Source organism: Chelonia mydas, chromosome 2 (assembly GCF_015237465.2).
Source record: "Chelonia mydas isolate rCheMyd1 chromosome 2, rCheMyd1.pri.v2, whole genome shotgun sequence".
Lineage (NCBI taxonomy): Eukaryota > Metazoa > Chordata > Testudines > Cheloniidae > Chelonia > Chelonia mydas.
This window is the reverse complement of record NC_057850.1, coordinates 182,990,462-183,017,042: the sequence shown is the minus strand read 5'-3', so window position 1 is coordinate 183,017,042 and position 26,581 is coordinate 182,990,462. Positions and strand designations below refer to the sequence as shown.

Sequence of the window (26,581 nt, the reverse complement as noted above, 5' to 3'; positions counted from 1 at the left end):
ATTCACATGATCCACCACTGAGAAGAATAGATTTCAAAATCTCATACTATGTAAGATTGCAAGCTTTGGGGCAGGGACTGTCTGTTTTGTACAGGGCCTAGACCAATGGGGCTCAGTTGGGGTATCTATTTGCTACTGTAAAACAAATCATTTCTAAAGAAATGTAGAAGATCTGGATTAGGAAAGGCTAATAAATAAATACCACACAGTTACTTTAGACAAGTAAGATACCACTTGGCAGTCTGTGTTGTCAATATCAGTCTGTCTAGGCATATTAATACAGAAACAAACTTGTGATCCACAGTTGTCATTAGACAAATAAAATGGCGATGGTTAGAAGCATGTTAACTTTATGAAAAATTTCAACAGCTGTCCTAGGCCAAACCCAAAACACGTCAGTTGACAGCCGTACCATCTTTCAAATACACACTCAAATGGGATTAGGCTACGTCAAGCTTTCTACATCTTCATCTCTCCCCCGCTTAGTTTTTCAGAACTTTATTCTATCATCGAGACCACACTCGAAACCAAGTTGTGACTCACTGTAAACATGCAGCCGTGACTTGACGTATTTCTTGTACAATTGGCAATAATGATTTTTTTTTTTTAAGAGAGAGGAAAAAATTGTTCCTTATTATACGTGTATCCATTGCAATGTGAAATATACAATTCACTTCTTCATCCTGGAAGAGCAAATACACTCCTGTGCTAACAGCAATAAATACCGTTGTCTGCTGCTGAAACTGGCAGTTACTGCAGCCCTCGTTAACAGGCACCCAGATCTGTTAATCATATTTAATTTTTCTTCCTCCTAGTAAATGAGGAGGGTTTCTATTTACAGAATCATAACACCTCCCACATCCATGAAAAACTCTTCAAAACTGTTGCCTAAGGATTTTGTAAATGTTTACACAGAAAAAGCAAGACTGTGCCGTGAGTTCCAAATGACAGTTTAAAAGGCTTCTTTATTGGCCCTTATAGGGGCATCTGAACAGAGTTTTAAGAATTTATAACGACGTGTGTATCAGACGCACACTGGAATTAAACTGGTTTTAATTTTCAGCTGATGCCTATGTTTGACTGTCTGGCTCGATACATTTCTTTATGGCGAGGATGTTTAAAGAATTACATTACAAAAGAGCAGATCTTCATTGTAAATATGCCAACTGTGCCATATTCCCTTGGTGTTTCACTGTTGAAAAGGACTGTTGAAAGAGAAAGCATTCATCAGTATGGCCCAGTGAACAGGGCAAGCAGCTGGGAACTAGAAGAGTTAGTTTCTGGAATTAAAAATCAGAGACCCAAATCCTATTTGCTAAGGTTGAGATCGGTTAAGATTGGAACTAGTGTGGGATTCTAACTGGATCTATCTGGTTCTAGCCACTTGCGTGACTGACTAGATAATGAACTTGTTTATGACTATTAAACAGGATGATTTTTCTGGTTTCTTTTCAATTTAGGAGACAGACTGTCTGGTTGATGAGTTGGCTCCAGGGTTAACAGACCTTTTTAGATGGCTAGCTGATTTTTTTGGCTGGCTTCCTAGCTGCAAAGATGCCCCCTGCGTGGCTGGTTTAAAAGGCCACTTCATTCACTGCCTGTAAAGAACAAAGGTCATCACACAGTAAACCCTGTAATTTTCTTTTTTAAGAAAACCATTCCAAATGACTGCAGTGCAGACTTGAGGATTCAAATTCCCTCTCTTCCTTTTGTTAAACAGTGTAAACATTTCCTTGTGCATATAACAGTGACGTACCAAAAAAATGGCTGCACTGATGCATGAGAATTACTCTGTATTTTATTAAACAATCTCATTGACTTCAGATTCCCTTAGGAACACAATTGTTTATTTGCACATAATGAAATCCACAGTAAAACAAGAGTTGCCATTTGGGTCCTCATGTGAGAGCTCACCTTGAACCAAGAAAGGATGCTATGTTTGCCTTCACCAGCCCTGCATTACTAGTATCTAAGTAATTATTTTGTACAATGCATCTGACGTGCTCTGAGATTTGTTTTCTACAGATAGCACATTCTATTCTATTCTATTCAGAAGAAACTTTCTGTAGTTTGTAAAATCTGAATAAGATAAATGTAAGGTGATGGAAACAATATAGCAAGCAAAAAGGACACAGATTAAACCAGAGTGTATGAAAAGTATTTTTTTATATTCTTAATTTGTCTGTCAAACATGTCGGAAGTGCACTGTCAGAGCTGCATAAGGAAACATCCACCCTGATGGCCTTCATTAGGGGTTCTCAACCTTTTTATTTTTGAAGCCCCCCAAAACATGCTATAAAAATGCCACTTGTTTTCTGCTTATCAAAGCAAGGGCCAGCATTAGGTGGTAGCAAGCAGTGCAATTGCCTGGGGTCCCATGCCACAGGGGCCCCCCCAAAGCTAAGTTGCTCTGGCTTTGGCTTCAGCTCCCGGTGGCAGGGCTCAGGGCCCCGAGCTTCAGCCCCATGCGGTGGGACTTCCGCTTTCTGCCCTGGGCCCAGTGAGTCTAACACTGGCCCTGCTTGGCGAACCCCCTGAAACCTGTCCGGAGCCCTCTGGGGGGCCTCAAACCCCTGGTTGAGAACCACTGGCCTACACTACCCTAACCACAATCCAGTGCTAACTGATTTCATATTAGTGAACCCAAATGTGATCTCTATCTAGGAAGCAGAGATGACTGGAGACATATTATGGTTTTTTGAACGTGTTGTGGAGCAAGTACTCACTACAGTAGTTTGGCTCTTCAATCACATTTTCCAAAAACACTGATAGAAACAAAGTCAATTTCCTAGTAAGATACATTCTAGAGATTGACCCAGATACCCATGAACTTTAGGACACTTGAATACTGATGCAGACATTGTAGGTTGGGCCCATCTCTAATGCCCTCTTAACTGTAGTTTCAGATATTTTTCCCAAATATCTTTTTCTTTTGCCCGCTCTTCCTTACACTGCTGCCTCCTGTAGCATCCTAGCTCAGCCTGACCATATGGTGAAGTAGCTTCCTTCATTGACCAAACAGGAAACCCCAATACCTTGGCTTTTCTCTATGTTTAAATGAAGATTGACTTGACAAGGATCAGCAGCAATACAGTTTTAGCCAATAAATATTTTTCCTTTTTCTCCATTGTGAAATAGATCTAAATAAGCATAATTGGTATTTTCAATGGGCTTCATTTTGACATTCCATCAGCCACTCACAGGCTAGCAGCCTTAGACGACACATATTCCCACTATTCTTGCACTAGGAAGTTGATGAGGGCAGTTCTTGGAGACAGAAAGGCCTTTTTGATAGGACGTCCCTGGAGGTGTTTGATTCCCAGCTCGCTTTGAAGAATTAGTTCATGGACTTCCTCAGCGTTCCGGGCTACTTGGCGAGGCATACTAACTTTGCCACAAGCTTTGTTATTGATCTGGAAAACAGAGACATGACAGCAAGAAAGGACTGAAGTTACTAAATTGATCCAAAGGACTTCATATCTACACTCCAATCCACCCAGTTACACTTGTAGGAAACAATGATATCAAACCTTCTCTCTTTCTTTATTGACTAGAAAGAAAAAACAAATAACCCCCTAGGTACCATATAGAAAGAGAAAACTCTGATTCACAGTTTATGCTCAAGGAAACTTGAAAGAATGGCAATGTGAAGTTCTCCTTTTCGAAGGCTTCTAGTGTCAGCAGAATATACAACTCTGATATATTAAATGTTTGAGACTTGCATAAGCCGAACAAGGAGACAGCAAATCTAACTGTTTGGCAGATGGAAATTTTTGACAGTTTGCTTTAGACTCTTTTTAAGTACTTGAATGATAAACCACAGAGATTAAACCACAACATTATTTTAAAATAAAACTTGTGACAGAGGAGATACCTCCGAAAGAGATTATTCACAAACTATTTTTAAAAAATGACATCCGTTTATTAACAAGACGATTATCCATAAAGCTAACAGCAACTGCTAGGAACACATCCCCTACGAAGGTAATGCTTTCATTTGTTTGGTTGCTTTACAAAACAACTTGCGTACTGGCTCCCTAGCAGCAGAGAAAAATCGCACACTACTGCAGAATAACATCTACCTAGAGATTTATTTAAAATTATAAAAGGCACCTCCGGGGATGCCTTTCACCCTTTCAACACTGCAGATCATTTCAGCCAATAAAACAGATAAAAGGAAGGAGAGCGGACATCCCTCCTGAACTTCTCCTCCCAATTTAAAACCAAGAGATTCATGACCACAAAAGCTGTCAGATTTGTATGTAACATCTTAATATAATTAATGAAATCAACCTCAATCCTAAATTATATCAAGTAAGGTTATTAGATATTTTTATTCAGTTTAACCAAATTACTTCCCAGTAGGAATGTGGAAGGCCACTTAGGTGATGCAGATCTTTGCCCTTTGGATCAAAAAGTAACATTTTCCATGGAGTTTGGACAGAAGCTACTATTTCTTTTTGCCCGGCTCTTAAAAGGAACTGCTCTCTGTTTTCTAATTCACCTACTTCCCTTAGCTCAGAGAAGGCTTTAACATAAGAGATATTAAATCAATGTGTGCTGCTTCAGGCACACAGACTATTCCATCTCTCTAAAAGACGGGAATTCAGGTTAGGCTGAGGGCACATGTTACTGGGCCCACTCTGGGAATTTTTTACACCACCATTCGTTTTTAAATGGAATATAGAGGGTTCAATAATGCTGACCATTGACAAAAAGACTCACCATGCAACGTGCTCGAAAACAAAGAACAGCCTGGCATTTTGCTGGCTAGCATAAACAACAGAATGAGAAAGGGAAACAAAAGTTGTAATGGTCCCCCAGGTCCCCCCTGCTTAGGCTTCTTTTCTAAACCAAACATGGCCAGTTTTTTTTTTTTAAACTTTTCCTCATAGGTCAGATTTTCTAAACCGTTTAGCATCTTTGTTGCTCTCCTTTGGACTCTCTCCAATTTATCCACATCTTTCTTAAAGTATGGTGCCCAGAATTGGAAGCAGTACTCCAGCTGAGGGTCTCACCAGTGCCAAGTACAGCAGGACAGTTACCTGCTGTGTCTTAGATACATCACTCCTCTTAATACATCCAGAATGATATTAGCCTTTTTCACAACTGCATCATCGTTGACTCATATTCAATTTGTGATCCACTATCACCCCCAGATCCTTTTCAGCAGTACCATCACCTAGCCAGTTATTCCCCATTTTATAGTTGTGCATTCGATTTTTACATCCTAAATCCAGTACTTTGCACTGATCTTGAAGGTGAGGTGTGTATTTGTTTATATTTTTTGTAATTTTCAGCAAAGTCCTTTTGATTGTTTTTGAGTTACAGATGAATGAAAAAGCCATACTTTTGCCATTGTAAACAATTTTAATTACTTTTTTTTAAAAAATAGGACTACAGCAAAAACTGTAGTCTGAAGTTTTTGCCCACTTGGCATTAGGGACTTTCCTTTGCTTGGAGAACAAAATGAGAAACCATAAGCAACTGAAAAGATTCTTCTAAGCACTTGCTAAGGATTTTAGCAGAACCAAAGGCACCATATATCACATTCTGCCCATCTGGATCAACCAGGGACTCAGGCAAGGATAAGAGATTTTGGTCTCAGTCTGTTAACAGAACAATTTGCATGAGGAAGACTATAACCAAAGTCTTCATTGTCTTTTTCAATGTGAAGATACAGTTGTCACAATGCAAAATGATAATAAAACTGTCCACAGCTAAACTATAATGGCAAAAACTGGGAAACTCATGCATCCTGTTCACCCAAATGAGGTGAGGACTTAAGCATATTTATGACCACTCACATGCTACCACTGCTCTGGCAATTTTCCTCCTCCTCCTTTTTTGAAAATAAACAAGGATTTTTAATCCATCCCCAAAATTAATACCAGTGTAAGTCTGTATAGTTAACAACAGACAGGCATTTTACAGAAGTTAAAGATTCCAACAGTAACATTAACTCAGCTGCACTGTAAATATAGCTAGTACTTTCTCATTCTGTTGTTCAGGTTAAATGTGTAGTGGAACAAATTATTGTTCATGTTGCAAAATTTATATCATAAAATACGAACAATGTGCCATGTGACCTTGTTAGAATTTTCACCTGTGCATTTCCTGACTTTTTTGTGAAAACAGTTGTAGAACCTTAATGTCACTTTCATAATATTTTTCTATTTTACATACACACACCCAAATAAAATCTTTGATTACCTGATCACATACTATTTATTTTAAAGGTCCTGGCTCCTTCAGTGCACATGATGGACAGAAACACAAGAGAACATCTTTACATATAGAACGTGTGTGTGTGTGTGTGTGTGTGTGTGTGTGTGTGTGTGTGTGTGTGTGTGTGTGTGTGTGTGTGTGTGTGTGTGTGTGTGTGTATCATGTAAAAGGATGCTCTCTTTCGTGCACTGAGTGAGGCAGGGGTCCTGTAGATCAAATAGTCTGTGACTATATAATTAACAGTTATCGTAATGCATGTGGACAAACGGCTCTAATTATAGTTACACAGGCACCAGAAGAGCTAAGCCTGGGACTCATGGCATCCCCCTCTCTCCAGGGTCCAAGCTCTGCAACTGTTCCCCTAAAGGCTAAAGAGACAGTTGCTGCTGCTATCCCCCAATCTGGAGTTAAAGCTTTGTTGGGTCTGGGAGCATGCTGAGTGCAGTCAGGAGGTTCCAGAGATTTTAGTAGCAAGCTATATTGATCGTGTGCAAATGGGAATTTCCAGAGGCTTGTAACTTGGACAACGCTGGATGGATTTTCCTGGGGACAGCAAAAGGCATTTCTCTCTCTGACCCTAGGACTACTTCCTTACCAAATTCCAAGTGCTTGCTGCAAAACATGAAGGTGCTATAAGTCTGCAAAGCACAACTAGAAAAAAATTTAACACTGGGAGAACTACTTTATTTCCTCATTCCTGGAAACAGTTAATCATGTTTTGCTGAGATCTGCAAAGAATGTCAGCCTGAGGTAGAGACCAAACATGGAAAATTTTAGCCCAGACAAAGTTTGGCTACGTTACAAGCAACTCAAAACAGGGTCTTACAATGGTAAATGTTAGGTAACCTTAACAATAGGCAGAGTAGCCAGTTTTGCCTATAAATATACACTTTTTATATAGATACATCATCATCAATGGATTAATAGATTAAAAATATGTAGGGGCCCCTTAGCTGATATGTTCATAGTTTTTGCTTGAGACTTACTCAGCTTTGCTCTGACGTCCCTGTCCTCAACTGTGCATAAGCCAAACCTCTTAGAGTAGTAGTATCCACAATCATACAGGTATCTTCATACTTTTTTATTCTTGGTTTCTCTTGCAAGACCACTTCATTTATTCATTCGAGCAGTCTTCCAAATTAACCAGCACAATTCTAACTTTAGCTTTCATTCTTTCTAACCTAGCATTGAGTCAATCAGCAATGTAAAACCTCAACTGTAGTCCTCAAGAACAAAACTAGCAGCTAATAATGCATTCATTGACCACTGCTGAAACTCAGCTTGTAAACTCTTACCAGGACAGACATCTCTATGATATCTGGTTGCTGGAGGTATTCTGGGTCCACTTTGGGCCAGGATTGATGCAGCACATCATCATCCCACTTATGATACGTACAAAGTTTATTCTGCACATGTGCCAAACCTACAACATAAAATTGATAAACTGCTGATCGTACTTTAACTCGAACATTAAATCTTTTGAGTTTCATAAATATGTCAAAAGACTGCTTAATTTAAATCTTGTCTAAAGCAAGTCAACTGGGAGGAAATAATATGGTTTAGTTTAGCATACAGCATATTATAAACAGAAAGATACATAGCATTCAGAGCTTTGAAGGGGATTTTCTTATATAATATACAGGGATTCAAATGTGAATGCTTTTCAGATTATGGTTAGAGCTCCAAAACTTTTGCTACTTTGTCATAAGGCACAGATATAGATGGCCAAAACTTACTCTGTTTTAATTTAAATTGATACTACATTGTTACATACAACAAACTTTAATCTTTAATCTTATAGCTAGGGCCCTACCAATTTCACGGCCATGAAAAATGCATCAAAGACCATGAATAAGCCCTTCCATGTGAAATCCGATCTCTCCCTGCTGCTATGAGTGCCTGGGCCAGGGGGCTCCTAGCTCTGGCCATCCCTTGCACAGCCGCTCTCGGGGGAAGATTAGATCCACCTCCACCTCTGGGAACCTCCTGCACCTTCAGGAAGCTCTGTGGTTGCTGCTTTCAGAATCCAGCTCTGCAGGCAGCACAGAAGTGAGGGTGGCAATACCGTGACCCTCCCACAACAGGTTTGTGACCCCTGCACTATCCCCTTTTGGGTCAGGACCCCCAAGGTTACAACAACGTGAAATTTCAGATTTAAACATCTGAAAATGTGAAATCTACAAATTTTCAAATCCTGTGGCTGTGAAATTGACCATAATGGACCGTGAATTTGGTAGAGCCCTATTTATAGCCAGTCAATTCTCTGCACTCTTCACAACTGCAACTAGCTTTTGTTTAAATCATTGCTTAATCTCAATCTCACACCATATTCAATACGATACTCTTCACATTTAAATCACTAACCCCCACTGTGGCTCTGTTTCCCAATCTGTAAAATGTTGTATACCATTATTTGCAAGGCTATGTAAAGATTTCTGTAAAGTGTTTTGAGACTCTCAAATGAAAGTCTCTACAGAATTTAAGTATAAACATTATTGCACTCTTTCACACTCTCTGAAATGTGTTACATTTTTATTTTGTCTACTGCTACAGGTTAACTTTCTACAAATGCTTCCCTTTTTATCAGATAGACTTCACTCTCTCACAAAATACAAGGCAACCAATTCCAGCTCTTCAGTGTAAGTCATCAGTAGATAGAAGGAAACAGTACTGAAATCACTCTTGCATGGAATGAACACTTTAATATGGAAATACAATGATTTAGTTTACTCCTGTTGCAGGATGACATAAAAACACCGATTTCAGTGAACTTGAACATCTACAAAAATATTTGAACATGAAACTGATGCTTCCAGTTGCCATTGTAATTATTTATGTTTCTTATAAAATCAAGGAATTTTCAGATTAAAAATACATCATGTATTTCAATGAGATAACAAAATTCTAAATGTTTTCTTAAACTAAAATTCCAGTCAGAATTGCAAATCCATAGCAACTGATCAGATGTGTAGTTGAAAATGCGCATATCTTGTCAACATACAGTTACAAACTCAAGGTGAAAAAGAGGTCAAAGACATGTATGTCTCTTCAGTGACTCAAACAATAGAGTAAGGAAAAACAATAGTCTTAAGATGCATTGCCCCATGAGATTTGTTCAGAATCAGCTTTATGAAGCAATTAAAAAAAAACTTCACAGAGACAAAGACAGAATCCATGGTATTCCATGCATAACGAATACATTTATCATAGTGATTAGGTAAGGCAAATGTACTGAATAAGAGCAAATGAAGGGAGAGTGGGAGTTTAACTCTCCCAAAATTAAAGTCTATCAGAAAAATGTTGCAGACAAACCATTTCTCTAAGTGACACAAATACTCTAGCTATTTCCTTAATGACTCAGGAGGTGCGTGGATTGGTGGGAGTTATTTCTGATCGCAAGCAAGAACATGCAAGCATTTCCTAAGTGTGACAATGGAGGCTCCAATCTTGTTAAGTAAATACTTTACTGGGGGCAAAATAAGAATGGATTTTTCTGTAACAGGAGTACTGAAACCAAGAAAGCAAAACTAAAGAAATCAAACAGTAGAAATCTTCATGGTGATGATTCATTTTCTCATTGACCTTAAAGAAAATAGCTGCTACAGATTCATCTCTTTTTGGCTTTTGCATGTAGAGATGAGCTCACTTCTTTCCAAATGATCACTTGCTTTGCAGAAAAACATGCATACAGGCCAGGCCACTCCTTATTTTCCTGTTTAAATGGCTTCTTCATACTATTGCAAAAACACCTTCTAAAGATCTGAGACAAGACCTAAAGAGGCAGAAACTGGGTCACCCATAAACCCTGTGGAGGCTGTCAGTCCTCATAAAATAAGCAAAAAGGAAAAGATTCTTCAGCAGATACAGAATATTAACATCGCAAAAAAAGTGTCACTTTTTTAATAGATCCTTTCACTACAAGATATGTCACCAGTTAGAAAGATTGAGCTCGTCTATATTTTAAAAAAATGTGAAAAAAATCAACAGGGCTGGTTTCAGAAAATGCAGTTAGACAGGAAACCAAAATGAAGGTTTCACTTACCTTGCCTGGTTGGTTTCCTGTCTTAACTCACATTCTGTAAGCTCCAGAACACAGAAAATGCAAGAATCATAATTTGTTATATAATTTCAGAACAAAACAAATAAGAATGGAGCTTTCATCGTCACAATCTGGAATTGCTTGTACATTTTTAAAAACTAGCCATCAAAAATAGAAATACAAAATCATAGGGTTAGGAGGGACCGCAAGGGTCATCTAGTGTAACCCCCTGCCATGATGCAGGATTTGTTGTGTCTAAACCGCCCAAGACAGACAGCTATCCAGCCTCCTTTTGAAATAACTCATTCTGCTGTACTATATTAAAAAATATTATTTGAACCAATCATTTGGCATTTCTACCAGACTTATCTTTTGAAATTATTAATTTTAACACTTATCTTTGGTCTTGCTTATATTGGGTTCTCATAGGTGGAGAAGTTACCTGATGAAATACACATTACAAAGAAACATGTAATTTGCTTATATTTTCACAGCCTGTCTTGTTCTGTTGGCTATGCAGTCTACTGCAGGAGAAGTTCCTAAATCCCAAATGTCCTTCTATTTCGTAATTATTTATGTAGGGCCATAAATGTGCATAGATCTTTATAGGCTGGTAAAAGGCAACATCCCTGCCTAAGGGATGCCCAACGCCCTGATCCTGCCTCTGGATCCGCCTGGGTGGTATGCACTCTTACCTCATACAGAGCCATGGAGGCACAAGGGTCCAGCCCTGCAGCTCTAATTACAGGAACAGGGTTCAAGTTAAAACACAACATTGTAAAAGGCAGAAACAAACACTGTTGAGTGTGAAAGAGTGGTTTATGGGGAGGGGAGGACATGGTTTAAAGCAGCAAGATCATGTGAATGCTTTGATTAGTAGTGTAAGAGTCATGAGAATTTAATAAGAATATTACTTCCCATAAAATACTGGTTTTGGTGTAGAAATATAAAGATTATTGCCCACATGGAAAATTTGTTTTGAGGAAGGGCTAAAAAGGGAGGGGGAAGCAAGGCAGCTCACAGATCACATTAGCATGGTGGACCCAAGCTTAAAGGACACATGAAAGAAGGCATAGAGACAAGCATGGTAGAATGAAACAATGGATGCAACTACGCTAGAAAAAATGGTACCTGTACTTTTCCAGCAGTGCTACAGCTGCACTGGTGCTGGAATATGAGTACAAATGTTTCTAGTATACATAAGGGCAAAGAGGGCAACGAGGCATGTAGTGTGGGATGGGGGAGAGGGAGGAGTCAAAAGAAGTTTGCACAGACAGGTAGGCAGATGGTAGCGCTGTGAAGGCAAGGAAGAGGGGTGACTGAATGTGACAAGGGAGGTGAGAGGAAGCCAGTAGAGGGATTTGAAGTGGATGTGACCAGAGTTTAAGGCAAGGGGTTTTAGGCAGAGATATGGAAATATTACAAAGGGGCAGCGCAGAGTGATCATATATAAATGTGATGCAAGTATTTATTATTCAAGGGTTATTTTAGCAATCTCTGGGTTTGGCAGAGACAAAACAATGAGAATCTGCATTGAGTAAAAATACCCTCACACAGACAAGTGAAGCATTCTCAAGCAGCTCTGTACAGCCATTTACAATATTTAGCAGATTTTCATGTTTTATTATTATCCTATTTGCCTCTGCAATCAATTCCAAGTGTATTGTCATCACTCTACTTTGCTCTTGGTATATTTCTGTACTGGGATTTTAAATGGACCTTCCCATTAAATAAAATCAAACCAGAGGAATCTCAGGATGCACATTTGGCAGTACAGGAGGTACATGTCTGCAGAACACATGTGCTATGCTTTGCAACAGCAGAGCAATTAAGTCAATACTACCATAGTTGTTTCCAAACAGCTAGGAGCAAAGCTGTGAAATGTTACTAGTACCACACAAGTGGGTATTCCAAGGCTAAACTTACACTTAGCTGAATACAATTCCATCGGGGATCATTTTGTATGTCTCACAGCAGGAACCCATGAACACCAAACAACTTTATGGGATGCAGGCCTAGAAACTAGAGCCAGAGTTTTGGAATGTTCTCCCATTTAGCTTAGAATCATAGAATCATAGAATATCAGGGTTGGAAGGGACCCCAGAAGGTCATCTAGTCCAACCCCCTGCTCAAAGCAGGACCAAGTCCCAGTTAAATCATCCCAGCCAGGGCTTTGTCAAGCCTGACCTTAAAAACCTCTAAGGAAGGAGATTCTACCACCTCCCTAGGTAACGCATTCCAGTGTTTCACCACCCTCTTAGTGAAAAAGTTTTTCCTAATATCCAATCTAAACCTCCCCCATTGCAACTTGAGACCATTACTCCTCGTTCTGTCATCTGCTACCATTGAGAACAGTCTAGAGCCATCCTCTTTGGAACCCCCTTTCAGGTAGTTGAAAGCAGCTATCAAATCCCCCCTCATTCTTCTCTTCTGCAGACTAAACAATCCCAGCTCCCTCAGCCTCTCCTCATAAGTCATGTGCTCTAGACCCCTAATCATTTTTGTTGCCCTTCGCTGGACTCTTTCCAATTTATCCACATCCTTCTTGTAGTGTGGGGCCCAAAACTGGACACAGTACTCCAGATGAGGCCTCACCAGTGTCGAATAGAGGGGAACGATCACGTCCCTCGATCTGCTCGCTATGCCCCTACTTATACATCCCAAAATGCCATTGGCCTTCTTGGCAACAAGGGCACACTGCTGACTCATATCCAGCTTCTTGTCTACTGTCACCCCTAGGTCCTTTTCCGCAGAACTGCTGCCTAGCCATTCGGTCCCTAGTCTGTAGCGGTGCATTGGATTCTTCCATCCTAAGTGCAGGACCCTGCACTTATCCTTATTGAACCTCATCAGATTTCTTTTGGCCCAATCCTCCAATTTGTCTAGGTCCTTCTGTATCCTATCCCTCCCCTCCAGCGTATCTACCACTCCTCCCAGTTTAGTATCATCCGCAAATTTGCTGAGAGTGCAATCCACACCATCCTCCAGATCATTAATGAAGATATTGAACAAAACCGGCCCCAGGACCGACCCCTGGGGCACTCCACTTGACACCGGCTGCCAACTAGACATGGAGCCATTGATCACTACCCGTTGAGCCCGACAATCTAGCCAGCTTTCTACCCACCTTACTCCAACTGCATCCCTCTGAACAAGGCTGACCATGTTTTTTCCTTCTCAGTTCATACAGATTTATTATTCTTGGTCTGACAAGAAACTGGTGGCAAGGGATTTTTATACTGGATCAGGATTCTTTTGATATTTGGCCATGTTGCTTATTGGGACTTCTGCTTTTAGATTTTTGTGGGGACTTTGAAAATGCACTCAAAGGCCTTCGGGTTTTGTGAGCCATGAAAATACAAGTGCACTGCTAAACAAAGAACATTTCACACACTGCACCTAAACTAGCTTTGCACAGTTACTATTATTGACCTAGCTTGTAAGGTGCATTGTCCTAGGCCATCCTGAGTCATTCTTTCCTGCACAGGATAAATGACTCAGGAATCCTCTGCTCTAGCACGACAACTCCACTCCATTCTCTCTGCGTGGGATGGAACTGTGTCCTGTACTTCTGTGAGACTCTTCTAGGGCATTTATAAAGGGTCAAAATCTGGTGAGAAAGCTCTAAAAGGAGCATAGATCAGATGATGAAGACCAAATATATCAATGGTAAGTATGTGGTTTGTGCAAGGACAAAGCAAAATTACCAGTCCTTTTAGAAACTTTAACGTAATTTTTACTTAGCCCTTATTCTTCAGGTAAAACTCTGTCAGCAGCCAGTGGAGGTGTTCCCTGAGCAAGGACTGAGTGAAAACTGAATCAGGATTTCAGGAATGAGACGATTGTAATGACTCAATTTGTTGCCAAGACAATTATCACATCATACATACCAGTAATTATGCTCAATTTCAATAAATCATGAAAAACTGATGAAGTGACCATGCTTGTTTAACACATATCACATGGCACTTTCACCATTTCATGACAGAAGTAGGTCTAGCACAAATGAAACTTCTAAAAACAAGCAGCTCCACATCCTTGCCTGGATGAGAAAATACCGGGTAAGCACAAACACACAAAAAGAGTCTCAAATTTAGCAGTGGTGCACGTATACTCCTCAGATACAAGGTTTCAGGAAGGAAATAGATTTCCTCATCCTGTTAGTGTTCACAGGCTGCCAAAATGTATGTCAGCCTGATGAACTCTTCCCACACTGAGGGGCTACATTAATTGTTGTTGGTTTGGGGGTTTTTTTGGTTAAACTATAGCGTAGTGTATACTGTGTAACAGAATTAAGCTGACACAAAGACACTGGAAACAGTTCCTGCCCTAAGCTGGAGAAAGGGCCACTTCCCAAAAAAGTAAGATACAAAAATATCGAAGTACAATAACTACTCAGTTATTATTGTTCAACTGCTGAAAGGTAATACATTTATCAGACAGCATTCAAACAGCCTTTCCCTATACTCAAACTGGAAAATGTACTGCTCAGGCCTAAGTAGATTTCTCTGCTTATCCAAAGTTCTGCTTGAAATATATAAACAAAATGGTCACATATAAACCAACAATGAAGCAGTTTTCAGTCACTGAAGTGCAGAAATTATTGGGTTTTGATTCTATTTTACAAAAAATGTTCCTTTCTTGTGCATTATAATCTATAAAAAAGAAGGGTTACAATACAAGGTTAAATATTACACCAAAAGGATCCTGTGGCATCAAACCCAGAGTGCTGATTTTGAGTGCTTTGTCATTGGACCATAAGAACCGGAAGGTGGTGGACTAAAAGCTAAATTATAAATCATCTTTGAGGTGATGCCTAAAAAACCCTTGATAATAGCTAGGCAGTTGATGTCTCATCACACTATTCACAACTGTTTCCACGTTAGCTTGCGCTCTCCCTGCCGATTTGTTGTTTTTTCCTGTTGTCATGTACTTAGATTGTAAGAGATTTGGGGGCACGGACTGTCTTTTCATGATGTGTGTATACGGTGTCACGCACAATGGGGCCCTGATTGGGGAGTCTTGGTGCTACTGAAATACAAAAGAGAGAAAAATGCTGCTAGAGAAATTATTAGAGGATTATTGATATAAAGATATTTTCTTTGTATATTTTGAAGTCTGATATTGACAATAAAGTTATAACTTTATAAGGCTTTAATGTTTTGAATCTTAATGTCAACGGTCATTAAATAATTATTGTCTGACCCCCATAACTTCCTGCAACTGTGAACATTTAAATACATAAAAATAGAAAAAAAAAGCTTAAAAGTATTCAATATCTGTTGAAATTATATATTAAAAAAGGATTTTGCCAAGCTTACCCACAGTCAGTGATGAGAAGCAGCTTAAAAGATTAATGAGATTATACTACTAAAATGTAATACAGCCTAGAAGGCGGCTTATTTACACTGCAAAGTACTATGCAAAACACCCCAACTGTGCTCTCTCCCATTTTTAAAGGCTGTAATGCATTAAATGGTAGGTATATTACCCAATAAACACTCCCCAGTTACAAAATACTATTAACAAAATCCTTTCTTCTCAAGGATAGTTCAAATAAAGGAGTGTAACAAGATGCAGTGTAAACAGAAGAATCTGTTTTCCTGTTCAATGTTGTTCTTAGCCAACAGGAAAAATATCTATTTAATTATTAAGACTTGTCTATCTTTAGAAAAAAATTTTTTCTTAAATTCATTACTGAAAGGAACAAAAAGTAAATTAAAGGGACTGTATCAGATATTTTAGGGCCAAAATTTAGATAGCAAATATATAACTTTATTATTATTTGTATTACGATAGCACCTCCAACTAAGATTGGGGCTCAACTATGGTAGGAACTGTACAAACACAAAGTAAGAGACACAGACCATGCCTTGAAGAGAATACAAGCAAAATACAGGAGACAAAGAGTGGAGAAAGGAAATACTATCATCCCTATTTTATAGATGTGAAACCAAGGCACAGAGAGAATTACCCCTATTTTGCAGATGGAGAACTGAAGCACAGACAGAGATTAAGTGGAGGATTTAAAAATCTTAATATTAATGTTTTCTATCTTTTTAAAAACAGTGAAAAGATTGGTTTAACTGTCAAATCCAAAATCTTATTAAACACTTCTTTTCCAGTAGGTATGATTATAACTGTAATGATAAGGTATACAGATATCAGGTAAAAGATACAGTCAACACAAATAACTTATAACTTTACAAATTATGCTGATATACAAGTGACACAGTGTGATTATATTTAAAATCTTAAAGCTACAGTTCTTGAAATAATCCAAGAATTTAACTCCCCTACCTCGTATACAATGGGATTGAAGAACATGCCTAAATTGCTGATGACTAAGGTTTAGAAGATCAGGAATGCAGACTCATATGTTTGAGAACATTAACCTGCTTCCCTGTTGTTGAATAACTTGGCTCTAGATGGATACTTTTCATAGATGTCTTGATTGAGTAACGACAAATGTTGGATCCTCTCCAAGTAACACAATTTATATACTATATAAAGCAGACAATAGTAACACACACTTGATCTCTCTTGTGATAAAATAGCTTAACTATAGAGTGTAATGATGATCAGGATGATACAGAAAGCTTCTCATGTTCAGTCCATACGCTTCTGAGTTTAGCAATCTAAACAAACTCTCTGTGTAGTTGTAGGCTAACTTCATTTGTGCATGAGGTGGAGTCTCTGGACAACACAACTGCAACCTCAAATATATGTAGCAAGAGAAGAGACCACAAGTCCATTAATTAGTGTTCTTGCTCTGTATTCTCATATCATATATAGGCCAGATCCTGAAAAATGCTGAGCATCCACAACTCCTAATGACTTTAAATGAGAACTGAGGGCACTCCGTATTTTGCAGGCTCAGGTCCTATGTTTGATCAGAGAGAGATCTGAGCCAAGACATGTTGGCAGTTTTTGTCATTTTACCAAACGTATTTCATAATTCTCTATTCATTAATATTATTTGTATTTCAGCAGTGCCTAGAGGCCTCAGTTAGTGTTCCTGCCCTCATTACGCTAGGCACTGTATGCACATATAATAAAAACTCCAAACAGTTGGAAGATCGGATTGTGGCAATTATAGTAATTTCTGTGCAAAGAGAAAAATGAAATTTGGTTGATGGTTTACAGGCAAGAGAAAACTTCCACATAAACAAATAGTTCAGTATCTATTACCTGTAAATCATCAACTAAAATTAATATTTCTCCTCAAGAATCCTTTTCTCTGGCAGTTAGTATTACAATGCTATATGTGGCTCTGAAAAATAAGCTATTTACAGTAGCACCTCAGAGTTATGAACACCAGAGTTACAGATTGACCAATCACACACCTCATTTGGAACCGGAAGTACGTAATCAGGCAGCAGCAGAGACCAAAAAAAAAAAAAAAAGAAAAAGAAAAAAGCAAATACAGTACAGTACTGTGTTAAATGTACACTACTAAAACTATAAGGACAGAGTTTTAAAAAAAGATTTGACAAGGTAAGGAAATTATTTCTGTGCTTGTTTCATTTAAATTAAGATGGTTAAAAGCAGCATTTTTCTTCTGCATAGCAAAGTTTCAAAACTGTTTTAAGTCAATGTGCAGTTGTAAACTTTTGAAAGAACCACCATAACATTTTGTTCAGAGTTACGAACATTTCTGAGTTATGAACAACCTCCATTCCCGAGCTGTTCTTAACTCTTGAGGCTCTACTGTAGTAGCTCTGCTGAGTCAAACAACTACAGCATGAAGATCTTTGCTTCTGAATGTTGCTTCATAAAATGCTATGCCCAAAGTAACACAGTCCATCATGGCCAACTTCAAAAGGGAATATATTCCCATTTTCTCACATATATCTTGGCATTTCTATCAACAAATCATTGACATGATTGCTGCTGACTTCTGAATTTTGGTATGTACATCCCTCACCCTACTGATGGCAACCCTAGCAGGGTTGTAAAGGTTTGGCCAACGTAGGGGTTCAGCCGAGGTAAGTCTTAAGCAAGGTTTTATCTCAAGTCCCCTAAAGGAATTAACTCACATCAACGTGTCCCTAGTTGTCCAGGGTATGTTACAATAGTAGTACTATGAATCCACAACCCTCCATGCTGCTTGGCACATAGCCCCATAGACAGGGGCCCTCTTAGCCCAAACTCATCACAGGGAGTAGGGACCACTCCTATGGTACAAACCCTTCTTTTAAAAGATCTGTTTCCTCCCCCAGGCCCAGCTATCAGCCTTTTCCTCCATGACAGCCTGTACAAGCCCTTCTGAGTGTGGCAGGTCCTTTTTCCTCTCACCCAAAGAAACGTAACCTTTTCCTCACCCATCACATCACCCCCTACAAAAACTACAATGTGACCATAGATATAAATCATGAAAGCAGAAAGGTGCAGAGTGATCGATCTGTAAGACTCAGGTTAGTGTAGGAATTATATGGATGAGGGGGAATGACAGGCATGAGGACATTACTTAACCTGACTCCCTGGGGTGGGAAAGTTGTGTGTTTGGCAGTTATGGTGACTGACTGAGGTCTTGATCTGCAGGCTATTAAGTGCCTAGGAGGTGCATTGTTTTTAAGCTGCTTCTTGCAAACTTATCTACAGTTATTATTATGTAACGTCCTTGGAAATTATTTCCCCAACCTTATCTTTTCTGCAAGGTAATAAAAAGCATTTTATGCAAATACCTTTCCATAGCTCTGAGGCTATGTGCGGGGCCATAGGTGCAACCATAATACAAAGAGTAGCCAAAGCATCTTCAAATTCTGCACTGTGGAGAATGAGAGGTTGAGAGGCTTGCTATGGAAAAGGGGAAGAAAAAGAAACAGGAATTGTAAGTATAAATGTTCCAATAAAAAGGCAGTTTGTAATGGAGAGAATGAAATAATAAAAACATAAATCAATGCCTAAGTCCAGAAAAAGTCCCATTTTACAATGAATCAGAAGCTTAAAAAAGGTATGGAGGATGAAAATGGAAACCATTCCAAATTCTTGCTCCCAGAGTGCACCACTGGAAAGAGCTGCGCACACACAGAGGACCCTTACACAGAGCTCAGGCACCAGCACTCTTATGAAATGGCTACAAACTTGCACCCGGAAAAGGATCAGTGTGACTGGACCCTGTGGGTGTAGGGGGTCTGACCATATGGAAGCCGTTGCAGGATGGGGGTACTGGAATGTGTTTTCCCACCCACCTCCCGAAGTGCGGTGTCCAATAAGTTCACAATTCATCTCAAAAAAACCTGTCACACTATTAAGCCAGACCAGCAATGTAAGCATGGCATGTAACCAATGTAACTGAGATAGGGCTCATCAGTATAGGATCCTGGCCTGGTCTAGATAAAGCTGGTATAGAGTTAAAGAGATCTAAAAAAAAATGTGGGAGTGAAAAACATAGGAAAATCTTTTGTGGTTCAAGTCTTTGTTGTTTTTGTAATAGTTCTTTATAAAGTTCTTGTGAAAGGTGTCAGACCACAGCATATGAAACTGAATTCCCCTGTTTTTCATTTATCTCTAGAAAAGGTAGAACACAGGTGGAAGCTGTGCAAGCTTTCCCCTATTCTGCCCTGCCAGCATGCTTCCACTCTGAGCTGGAGGAACCATCTCCAATGATGAGGATAGTTCAGTTTCTATGTATATTCAATTCTTCATCTTTGTCTGAGGCTTGCCTAAATTTAGTACTTGGTTTTTTCCTCAAATTTTAATTTTCACACATATCCACACTTCCTGGTTTCAGCTGGGATTGAAAGAGGAAGTACTGAAATGTTACAAGGAAACTTGTGCTTGAAAGATACCCACCCTTATTTCTTGACCATAGAATTTAGAGTAGTGTTCAAGTATTTGGATGTTTGTCTGAAGTGATATGAATCTCAGATATGGAGAAAAAACCTCACATTTTCAATCCCATGAACTATGTAGTCTCTAGGATTTTTGCTATTTCAATACAGTATTTGCATATGTCGTATGGGGATTTGTTGAGTTGTAATTTAACCAACAACTGGCTTAGAATCACAAGTTAAAATCTAATTACAAATAATTGCAATCAAAGATGAAAAATATCAATGTTTAATTTGACTTCTAAATTAGGTCACTGTAAAATTAAACAGAATTAATTCCTCAGTCAAGTACAGCACAATAATAAAGGCAACAGTTATTATATCTGACCTATCACCACTTGGCTGATCTGCAGTATGATGGTCCAAATTAGGAGTGCCAAATTAAAGTTATTTTATAAAATAAGAGAATTTCCAGGCTCTCTTAACATCAAAAACTCTAGTGGTGAAAGTAATCTCAGAGGAATAAAAGGGATTTGTGATTTTGCCTGCCAGTAGTAACAATATTTCTTTTTTATTTATTGGAATGATTATAGTAACTAATTTCTTTTAAAAGACTAACTTCTAATTTAAAACAAAACTGAATGTAGAACTCAAAGGGGCATCCTTTGAAATTACTGGACACAGATGTAAATGATGAAACAATCAGATGGTTTGGATCCTTCCTATGTATGTGTGTATGTATCTCTGCATAGGTCCACAAATGGAATGGAAGATATTAAAATTAAATAACCCACTTAGTTAAAAAGTTTTAATGTTAGTCAGATTCCTCTTTAAGCTATTCATGGCAATATATAGTATACCTGATACTAGTGTGCACTTCATTTTAATTGATGTACGATGCAAGTTTATGGGGCCATAAAAGCAATAGTTGTAATAATGGTAGTAAATATTTATAATATGGTATAAGATACACAAAGGCCCTGAGATGCTCCTATTTTGGATGTACAGTTGTATGTCCAGAGATTGAAAAAGAGGTTATTGCATAAGCTCTTTTAGATGAGGTCATACTTACTGAGAGTACGTTAGTGAGGCCCATCAGTCGAGAGATTGCAGCATTAAACAAGTAATCTTTTGTGAAGTAACTTGTTACCTAGTTATACAAAAAATGTTCACTTTCATTAGTTACTTACAATTTCCATATGCTGAGCATTTCGCTTTTTTGAAAAAAAACAACATTAACAATCAGCCGCAAGTTGCAATGTGCATACACATAGAATCATAGAACTGGAAGGGGCCTCAAGAGGTCATCTAGTCCAGTCCCCTGCACTTGTGACAGGACTAAGTATTACCCTTCTCTCAAAACAATATCACAATATATTTATTATACACACACACACTATATGCAATATGCGGAGGTGATATTCCTGTGATAAATTAAATTATGAAGAACCTTGCTTATCCAGACCTCACTTACCTACAGAAGAGTCATGCCCCATGTGGTTTTAGGTAAGTGAAGTCACTTGTGATTATGGACTCCCACTCTCCCCAGGCTTACACAGAGAAAATTTCCCAATTAAAATAGTTTATGATGGAATAACTGAAGACAAACTTTTTGATCTGATAACACAAGAAGTCAGGCACACTGCTGGTGCATCATATAACAACACTAGTAATCTATCTAGTCATTTTCAAAATAGTTAAGATTTCCTTTTAACCTCAGAGACCACAAGGTTCTTCTGCTCCCAGATCTTTTTGGCTTCAGCCTTCTCCTTCTCGTTCAACAGCTGAGGATTGGGCACAATGCTGGAAGTCCTGGCTTCTATAAGTTTGGTTGCTAGGGACCAGAGGCGTGACTGCCATCTTCGTACACCAGGGACAGCATCAGCTGAGTTTAATGACAGATTTCAGAAAGAGGGAGACTTGAGTTATAATGAATGAAGACAACACATCAAAAAGAAACAAAGAAAATTGTACCACAGAGTTCCATACTATTGAACATTGAAGGGGAAATTACATGTTGCAAGAAAAACCTCAGTGTAATTGAAAATAGATTTAAAAAATTGTTAGGTTGCTTTAATGAAGACAAATCAACCCTACTGGAAATCAAGAATATTTTCTAAGTACCATTTCAATGTATTATCCTAACTGTATAATACAATCCACTATCAAGCTAATGTAAGAATAACCTCAGCTGACCTGTCAACTACTCAGGAAAACAGTCTTTTTTTATATGCTTTCATCTGCAAGAAAGATGGGACAAACTCCTAAATGGAGATGTTCCTTTTAAACTTTGTTCTATAGTGATGACAGAAATTATATATAGATACTGTCATATCAATATATAGTGACGGTCATGGTAATGAAAGACAAAGGGCCAGATTACTTGGGATCATCTATTTAGCACCCAGCTCAGTTTAGGGAGCAGGGACTGCAAAGGGCGGCTATCAGCCACCTTTATGTCCTCCCTAATCCTTGGGGTCACCAGTCCAGGCTCTTAAATTGTCTCAGCCTCCAAGGCTTCTCCTCCAGCTGGGGACGGTTTGAGTACAACAGTGCTCAGGCGGCACGTCTATACTTGAGAGGAGGGGAGGGAAGGAGGAGGAAAGTGGCGGGGAATGAGTGGGTGGCACAAGAGCTGCTACACCACCTAGGGATTGCCCATCCTGAGGTGATCCCCAAATGGCTGGTTACAATAGATTTAAGGCTGCTTTACTTCAGTGGAAAAGTGTAAAGCAGCTTTAATGAGGCCAAGTATCTGACCCAGTGTTATTACATAATATTGTGCAGTTTCTTGCCAAAAATAAGCCAATGCTGTGTTTACCAGTGTGGCTCCTTCAGGACGAATGTACATTATTTTGTTACTGTAAGGAGAAGACAGGCTTTCGCCAGTGTTTACAGAAGGCTTATTAAACTGTTTTCATTATCTTTCCTTCCCATTTTCTTTTAGAAAATTTTTTAACTGTTTCTCCAATATTCCCTCAACAAGAGGTGACTCTCAAAAAATTCACTCTCAAGAGGTGACTCTATCTTTCTTTATACTTCTCTGCATTTGACAAGAGACTTGTCTGAATGGCAAAATGCTTTTTTCCTAGCATTGTATAAGATGTCTGTGCTAGTACTTATGAAAGAATGTGTGTATAATAACACCACCAAACTGTAATAATACTTTCATAGAATCATAGAATATCAGGGTTGGAAGGGACCTCAGGAGGTCATCTAGTCCAACCCCGTGCTCAAAGCAGGACCAATCCCCAACTAAATCATCCCAGCCAGGGCTTTGTCAAGCCTGACCTTAAAAATATCTAAGGAAGGAGATTCCACCACCTCCCTAGGTAACGCATTCCAGTGTTTCATCACCCTCCTAGTGAAAAAGTTTTTCCTAATATCCAACCTAAACCTCCCCCACTGCAATTTGAGACCATTACTCCTTGTTCTGTCATCAGCTACCACTGAGAACAGTCTAGATCCATCCTCTTTGGAACCCCCTTTCAGGTAGTTGAAAGCAACTATCAAATCCCCCCTCATTCTTCTCTTCCTCAGACTAAACAATCCCAGTTCCCTCAGCTTCTCCTCATAAGTCATGTGTTCCAGTCCCCTAATCATTTTTGTTGTCCTCCGCTGGACGTTTTCCAATTTTTCCACATCCTTCTTGTAGTGTGGGGCCCAAAACTGGACACAGTACTTTGCAAAATAACACCTTTTATCCAAGGATTGCATAGCACTTACAAAAGGGGGATAAAGTTTCATTATTCTCATTTTCAAGAAGGGGAAACAGCAAAAAGGCTCCGTGTAACATTGGATGACTCACTTAGAGCCTGATTTCAATAAGATTACTCACAGAGTAAGGCATTACTAAATGTTAGCAAGGGCAAGAGAATCCACGAGAGGTGAGAATAGAACCCTTTGACCCTCAGTCTTGTGCTTTCAGGAAAGGATCGTGATAGGAATCTAACATAAAAAATGTTATCAATCCCACCCCCAAAAGTTTGTTAGAAATGTGCTAGTTTGTGTGATATATGGGGGGGGGGGGAAGGGGAGGAGAAGTAGCTCCCTTTGATGGACACCCAGCCAGCCAGTTAGCTGTGAAATCCCTCTTGGTCTGTTCTCTGCTTGCTTTACCTGTAAAGCGTTAACAAGCCCACAGGTAACAGAAAAGGAGTGGGCACCTGACCAAAAGAGCGAATGAGAAGGTAGAACTTCTTAAAATTGGGAAAGAAACTTTCCCTTTGTCTGTTGTTCTTTGGCTGCAGGGATGGAACCACCATGTCAAGGCTGAATACCCACTCTGTCACTCTGAGTGCAGAAGTGGGGGCCTGCAAGGATTTTAAAAATTAATACTTGCCACTCCAGGCTTGTATTACACTCCCAAGGTTACAGCTTTTCTCTGACCTTGGCTTGGTAATCGCTGCCACCACCAAAATGCAAAAAAACCCAAACCCTTTGAACCCAGGAAGGAGCACTTGGGAATTCCTCCTTGTGGGGTACCCTGAAGCCCTTTCACCCTCCTCCGGGGAAGAGCTGAGAAAAAAAAAACAAAGGAAATTAGCTGTGGCTACCAGCTAATCAAACAACATGCACAAACCTCTCAGGACACCAAAAATCCAATCCTGTCCTTAAAAAAGGTAAAAAATTTTAAAAACAAACAAACAAAAAGAAAATACATCTGGGCTTTTGCTTTATTTTAAAAGAGCAATTCCAAAAATCAAGCACCCAAAATAGCTTTCTTGGGGGTTCAGCTTAAAGCTTACAAGCAAACAAAAGATCTGAGGTTAGCACAGAGGAGATCCACAAGCCAAAATAAGAAATGAACCTGATAGCGTCGAGCTAAACATTCCCTATCCAAATTATTTCTTCTGGGTATGGAAAATACTTTTTCGTACCTGGTTCAAGCCTTACACAGCATTCCTGCTTATAGCATTGCTGCTCCGTCCCTGCCGCCCAGAGAACAACAGACAAAAGGAAAGTTTCTTTCCCAATTTTAAAAAGTTCTACCTTCCCATTGGCTCTTTTGGTCAGGTGTCTACTTCTTTTCTTTTACCTGTGGGCTTGTTAACCCTTTACAGCAAGCAGAGAACTGACCAAGAGGGATTTTACAGCTAACTGGCTAGATGTCCATCAAAGGGAGCTACTCCTCCTCACCACCCCATGCATCACAGTTTGGTACAGAGTGAATAAAAAAGGTAAGGATACAGACTAGCCTGAACAGGTACAGGCTGCACTATAAGATGCTGATCAAACAAAGAATGAAGAGGTAGAACAAATCATTTAAAAACATTGATTTTTTAAAACAATGTATTTAGATGTTTTATTGAAGTCCTGCGTGACGAGAAAGTTGCTTTAAAATGCATGCATTTTCCTGTGTACACCAAATAATATGAAGAAAGGCAAACAGAAATCAGAAATTAAAATTAAGACTGCATTGGGGCTGCACGTTCATTTAGAAAAGGCAGAGCCCCATAAGCAAGTCATATTTAAGGGGTGAAACTAGACAGACACTTGTATATGTTTTGTATGTTTGTAGGACCCATTATTTATCCTAGTTTCATCAGTTATGCAACTCAACAGCATACAATCTAAGTGTCTTTATCAGCATCTTTCAAATGGTATTCAGAACCCGTTTGACAAGCTGTGTTGCATAAATGTCTACAATAAATGAAAGCAGCTTAAAGCTCCAAATGGATTCTCCCATCATGAAAACAAGAGAGACTATATTAAAAAGGAGGAAGTGACCTAATCTTAAAATAGCTGCTTTTTAAGTCACTGGTAAGAAGAGAGATTCAGAGACTGGGGCTGTGCACCCTCTTACTGTTTATAAAGAAATTAATACAACAGAAGGTATTTTTTTACACACACCTGATCTTAGCTTTTAAGAGGTTTGTAAGGGAAGAAAGGAGAGAGGTGCTTCCTAAACAAGTCTGTAGCCTAATTAACACTGTCTTGCAAAATTAGCTTCTTAAAAATAGTTCTCAATTTACAAAGTGGACATGTAGCCTAGTTCTGTGGCATCACTATTTTCATAAACTACAAAGATCATAATTCAAATAAGCTAAAACAGAAGGAAAAGACTGATAAAAGGTTGCCTAGTTTTTTCTCTCTGCTTCCATTTCCCACAGTGTACAGAATGTCCTCATAATAATAGAACATTTCTGCAGGCTTTTTTCTGCCTAAGACTAATATTCTAGTGTGCAGCGAAGAGGCCATATTGTTGTAGATCCTTGCTTTCAACATCCTTACAGAGATGTATGCATGCAGTGGTGTAGCCGTGTCTTATCCCCAGGATATTAGAGAGACAAAATGGGTGAGGTAATATCTTTTATTAGACCAACTTCTGCTGGTGAGACACAAGCTTTTGAGCTACACAGAACTCTTCCTCAGGTCTAGGAAAGGTACTCAGAGTGTCACAGCTAAATACAAAGTCGAACAGATAGTTTAGCATAAGCTGTTAACACATATTCTAAGGGACCATTCAAGGTCTCAGAGAGATGTATGTAAAGTTTCCTATCTAGTTCTGCTGCACTACTTCCTATATCTTCTTGGG

General features: G+C 39.0%; 1 protein-coding gene and 1 long non-coding RNA gene across 4 annotated transcripts in view; both read right to left on the bottom strand.

The window, feature by feature from the left end:
• Positions 1-2,147: 2,147 nt before the first annotated feature.
• LARS2 (leucyl-tRNA synthetase 2, mitochondrial) overlaps positions 2,148-26,581 on the bottom strand; it is a 106,896-nt gene continuing 82,462 nt past the window's right edge. For all 3 annotated transcript variants that reach the window (XM_037890242.2, XM_043540775.1, XM_037890243.2), the window contains 5 exons: positions 21,759-21,928; positions 21,116-21,193; positions 18,955-19,066; positions 7,524-7,651; positions 2,148-3,413 (listed from right to left, as the gene is read on the bottom strand). In XM_037890242.2, coding sequence (XP_037746170.1) covers positions 3,234-3,413; positions 7,524-7,651; positions 18,955-19,066; positions 21,116-21,193; positions 21,759-21,928 — 668 coding nt within the window. In that variant the 3' untranslated portion in view covers positions 2,148-3,233. The remainder of the gene's footprint in view (positions 3,414-7,523; positions 7,652-18,954; positions 19,067-21,115; positions 21,194-21,758; positions 21,929-26,581) is intronic.
• On the bottom strand, positions 9,925-16,561 carry LOC119565378. Its single transcript, XR_005223978.2, has 2 exons — positions 13,395-16,561; positions 9,925-12,324 (listed from the first exon to the last, which is right to left on the bottom strand). It is a non-coding gene; the product is annotated as an uncharacterized LOC119565378 (long non-coding RNA).